Here is a 5209-nt window from a genome sequence, read left to right as displayed (position 1 = left end):
CACCCCATCCGCCCCACCCGCTCAGTTTGTAGGGGCGGCCGTGCCCCCCTCGGGCTCCCGCTTGCCCCCCTTCCCCCCCGGCGGCTCGCTGCTCCCCTTGGCGTCGGGCTCGCCGCCCTCCTTGCCGCCGTCGTGGGTCTTCATGTGCTTGCTCAGGTGGTCGCTGCGCATGAAGACGCGGCCGCAGACGGGGCAGGTGAACTTCTTGGTGCCCGTGTGGGTCTGGAGGTGCCGCTGCAGCTCGTCGGAGCGGGTGAAGCGCTTCCCGCAGAACAGCCAGTTGCAGACGAAGGGGCGGTCGCCGCTGTGCCAACGCAGGTGCGCCTTCAGGTGCGAGGTCTTGGCGTACGCCTTCCCGCAGCCCGGGATGTGGCAGTTGTGCAGGTGTTTGCGCTTGGAGCCCTCGGGGCACGGCCCCCCCCTCTCCGCCTCCTGGCAGTTGGGGCAGCGGCACGCCGCCTGCCCCCCGCCCCGCGGCACCGCCCGGCGGCCCCCCTTGGCCCGCCCGCCCCCCTCCGCTTCGGGCTGGGGGGGCCCCTCCAACGCCTTCGCCCCCTCCGGGCCCAGTAGGTGCTGGGCGGGGGGCAGCAGGTGGGCGGGGGGAGCGCAGAGCTGCGCTTCGCCCCCTCCGTACCCCCCCAGCGGCGGCTGCAGGCCGGGGGGCGCGGGCACCTGGAGCCCTCCCTGCGCGTGGGGCAGCTCCATCCAACTGGCCCCGGCGTGGAGGTCCCACCAGTTGACCCCCCCCTCCTCGCCGGAGGGAGCGGGGTGGGGGGGCCGAAACCAGGGCTCGTAGGGGTGCGCCATGTCCGGGGGGGCCGCCTGCAGCAGCTTGGCGTAGGAACCGGGGGCGGCGGGGCCGTCGGGGGGCAGCTCTATCCGCGGGGGGCCATGGGGGTCGTAGGCGCCGGGGGCGGCGAAGGCGACGTCGGGGCCCGGCAGCGGCAGCTCCGGGGGGGGCAGCGGGGAGGCGAAGTCGGCGGCGCCCGGCGGGGGGGGCTGGAAGGGCTGCAGCGGCTGCAGGTCCAGAGGGGTCGGCGAGGCGCGGGGCGCGTCCGAGGACTGGTTCCCAAGAGAGCCGCAGACAGCCGTGAGCATTGCCGGACGGCGGCGCGGGCGGAGGCGCAGACAGACCTGCAGGACCGGGGGAGGGGGGGCGGTGGGGGAGAGAAGAGCGGTGAGAAGAGAAGGGGACGTGCTCTGCGCCCCACCGGGCCCCGCCCCCCAACCCCCACCCCACCCCGGTTTGTCCCCATGGCCACGTGTGGGGCTGACGCCGGTGGTGGCCCCGATTCCCGTCCTCACGGAGAGGGAAACTGAGGCAGGCGGCATTGCCTGTGCATGGACCACGCTGTGCCATGGATGCCAGCCCCACCGAGGCGGTGTCCCCAGCACCCATCACCCCACTGAGGGCATTTCCCCACCGCGCACCCCGATGTGACACCGGGCGGGTACCAGGTAGTGGCACCCCGGGGGTCCCCCGGCGCCGTCCTTGCAAACCTGGTCCCGAATTCCCAAAGCCGAGGGAGCCACGGGGCTTTGCCGTCGCCTCCCTGCCGCGTGTCCCCCAAACACAGCACGGCGGGGTGCTGTGCCCCAAACCCTGCCCCACCGCCCGGCCGAGCTCCAGAGCTTCACCCTACAGCACGGCACCCACGAGCCCATGCGCTGCTGTGGGGGCGGAACGCAGCCGGGGGGGCACACAACCCCGGGCCAGCTGGCAGCGGGACAGGGCAGGGAGCCCCGGGGCTCGGCTGCCGGCAGCGCTTTGAAGCCGGGCTCGGGGTTGCCTTCGCCCCCGGCCACGCACCCGCAGCCCCCGGGCACCCACTGCTCCCCGCAGCGCGGCCGTGACTCACAGGAGCCGCGCAAAACCCACGGGGGCCCGGCCCCACCCCGGTGTTGAAATCCACCTGCCGCCACCGGCTCCCGCCCCCCCGGGTTTCCCACCGGTGCCCGGGATGCCTCCTCCCACAGCCCCTTCCCGACACCCCCAGGGCGATGGATGCGAGGCCGTGCTGCCTCCTGCCACCCCCCCTGTGGGACAGGCTCAGACCCCCAGGGATGCACTGATGCTTTGGGGCCGTATTCCACAGCCCCCATCCCCAGCGCTATGGGGTCCCAGCGCTGGAGAACCCCGGCAGCCCCCAGCCCCATGGCAAGGCCACTTACCCAGCTCCGTGGTGAGGAGGGGGACCCCACGGAGTGGGGCAGGAGCTGGGGGTCCCAAAGCACTCCCTATCCAAAGGAGCCCGTCTCCACCTGCTGTAGAAGCCCCGAGCTGGAGCATGAGCCCCCCGAGGGCTGGGGGTGCTGCTCCCCACCTGCGCTCCGCTTTGCTCAGCCCCGTGGGGGAGGGTTGGCAACGATTGCCCCCAACACTCCCAGGACTGTGCCCACAGCTGGGGGACGACAGGCGGGGGGCGAGGGCTGACACCCAGCAGGGACTGGGACCACCGCATCGCCCCGGACAGTGCTGCCCCCAGTGGGTCCCGAGCCCCCCAAAAGTGTCACACCGGGGTCACAAAGCCCCGCGCCCACGGCCCATTGCAGGGTACGGGGCAGCCACCTACGTGGTGTGGGGCCACACGGAGCTGGGGACGGGGGGGCCCGGCAGCACGACCCCGGTCCCCCCGGTGCCCAGAACCGGAGGAAGGAGCTGGGGGCACAAGGGGCGCGCGGGTCCCGGGTAGCCCCCACCGCGCGCCCCTCGGCCATGGGGCCGAGCCCCCAGCCCCAGCCCCGGCCCCGTCCCACTGCTCCCGGCCCCGCGGGAGCTCCGGTGGCGTTTTTCCATCCGGGGATGACGGCAGAAGCCCGGAGCCACGCGCTGTCCCTCCCTGGCGCGGTTCGGCGGCGACGCGGCGGCCGCTCCACCGCAGGGAAACTGAGGCAGCGGCGGTGATGCGCTCTGAGTCACGGGCCGGGCTGGGCAGAGCGGCTCTGCCCGACTCGCAGCCGGGGCCGCGCCCCGCGGCGGGGATGGGCGGCAGCCGCTGTCCTCGGCCCGCGCCCGGCCGGGCACCCGCCTCCCCGCGGGGCTCCACGCGTGGGGATACCGCGGGCTCGGGGGATGCCGCGGGTTTGGAACCGCGCCGGGGTTGCGGGGGCGATACCGGCGCTGCGGAGCGATGCCGCGGTCTGGGGCTCCTCGCACCGCAGCGAAACTCCCCGGGGCCGCGGCGGGGCGGGGCGGCGCGGAGGGGCCCCGGTTGCCCCCAGAGCCGCAGCCCCACGCGGGGACCGGGCTGCTCCGGGGCGGCACGGGGACGGCGGGGACCGGGAGGATCCGGGGGGGCTCGGGCCGGGCGGGGAGCGGCGAGCGGCGCGGTCCCGTTCCCAACCGTGGTTACCGGGATCCCCGCGCTCGGGAGCACCGGAGCGGTGCCGGTGCCGGTGCCGTCGGGGCGCGGCGCGGTACGTACGGGTCTAAGGGCAGCAGCGAGCTCCCGGCGGCTCCGTCCTCATCGGCGGGGGCGGGCGGGCGGCTCTGGCTCCCGAGGGACCCCCGAGGGACCCGCGCGGTTCCCCAGGGACCGGGCACCGACTGGGCCGGGCGAGCAGGAATGGTGGGTCCCGGCCGCGCGCCGGCTCTTCCCTCCCTCCCCACCTTCCCAGCTCCACCCCTATACCTGGCCCAGGTGATTTTAACCCTTGGAGGCAGAGCCCGGGCGGTTGACAGCAGCCTCGTCCCCAGCTCGGGATCCGGCGCATGAAAGCGGAGGGAGGGGACGGGAAGTTCGCAGCAGACACCGCAAACAGGGGGTAATTAAAAGAAGAAAGCAACAACCACCTCCTCCCTCCTGCGCCCATGGCCGCCCTCCTCCTTCCGCCCTCCTGCTCCCCAACGGCAGCTGGCCCAGCCTGGATGGCCCCAGTCCAGCCCCCCTGCAGGCCCCTGGGGTGGTGACAAGCCCCTGCCCCACGGGTGCCACCAGTGGGGACTCGATGCCCCCACTCGGGGCGACTCATCCCTGTGCCATGGGGTGGATGGGACAGGGACATGTGACAGGGCTGGCGATGGACACGAGGCAGATCAGAGTGGGGTGCTGACAATCCCACCGTGCCCCACATGCATCAGGGCAGCCCAAAAAGCTGAGTGGGAGCCCATCCATACTCAGCTGTAGGGTCTGACCCTCCTGGCCCCATCCCAATCCCTATGCTGCCAGGGAGGCTGCGAACCCTGGGAGCTGCCAGGACCCCGGGTGGGCTCCCAGGTGGCACCACCGCGATGGAGCTGCTCCATTGCTTGGGTGTCACGACCCCATTTCTACAGCCAGCGTCCCCATAGCGGAGCGGGGCTGGCTGCTGGAGACCCCACTGCAAAGCCAGCAGGGAGGATGTCCCGCTGCAGCCAGGATCCCACCCACAGCCCCGCTGGCCAACGCGGCGCGTGGGAGCCCGCAGCTCCCGGTGCTTGCCAAGCACCCGGCCGGGCGGCGGGTACGGGAACTCCTTTGCCCTGGGGGAAACTCTCCTGGTTTTCATCATCGCGTGGGTCCCGGCAGAGCGTGCAGGGATGGGACGGCGCTGCCGCCACCGCCGAAACGCCGCTGCGGGTGGGGTGGAGCGTGGTGACCCCTGGTTCTGCTGCGCCGCAGGGACACCGGCGTGGAGGGGATGGGCAGCAATGGGGTGAGCTGCTGCTGGGGGTCAGCCACAGACACGCGGCCCCCAAGTGTGCACAGGGCCGTGATCCACATGGGGCACGTGGAGGGATGCAGGGGGATCCCGATCCCAATCCTGATCCCAGCCTGCAGCACCCCGAGGGGCAGGGGTGGGCGGCAGGGACGTGACCCCCGTATCCCTCAGCTGTTGGGAATGGCTGTGCCTTTCCCGTGCATGGTGCACACGGCAGCACATCCCACATCACTTTACTCTGGGGTCTCGTCCCAGCCACCCCATTGCTCTGGGACTGGTGGAACAGGAGCAGATCTGCCTCTGGTCCCGCTGATTGCAGTGGGGTTCGCCCCCACCAGCACCCTTGGATACCCCTATGGGACAGCATGGGACACAGTGGGACACCAGGACACGGCCACAAGGCTGCTGCAGGGCGAGGATCATGGCACGGTGTGACCCCCCCTGCAGCAGCAGGGGACCGGGGGGGCTTCTGGGGAGGGGGGCCTGGGGAAGGGGCTGAGCGGGGCAGAAGGTTCTTGGAGCTGCCATGAGCAGCACTTTGTTGGGACCACCCATGGAAAGAATGACT

At 72.5% G+C, this 5209-nt stretch overlaps 1 protein-coding gene across 1 annotated transcript; it reads right to left on the bottom strand.

Moving 5' to 3' along the window:
- SP6 (Sp6 transcription factor) lies at positions 22 to 3592 on the bottom strand. The gene is made up of 2 exons (XM_021377865.1): positions 3426 to 3592; positions 22 to 1134 (listed from the first exon to the last, which is right to left on the bottom strand). Exon 2 carries the CDS (start codon positions 1096 to 1098, stop codon positions 22 to 24), a length of 1077 nt encoding a protein of 358 aa, XP_021233540.1. The 5' UTR covers positions 1099 to 1134; positions 3426 to 3592.

The sequence above is a fragment of the Numida meleagris genome, chromosome 26, assembly GCF_002078875.1.
Source record: "Numida meleagris isolate 19003 breed g44 Domestic line chromosome 26, NumMel1.0, whole genome shotgun sequence".
Classification (NCBI taxonomy): Eukaryota; Metazoa; Chordata; class Aves; order Galliformes; family Numididae; genus Numida; species Numida meleagris.
The sequence above is the reverse complement of the archived record's forward strand: the minus strand, read 5'-3'. Positions and strand labels throughout refer to the sequence as shown.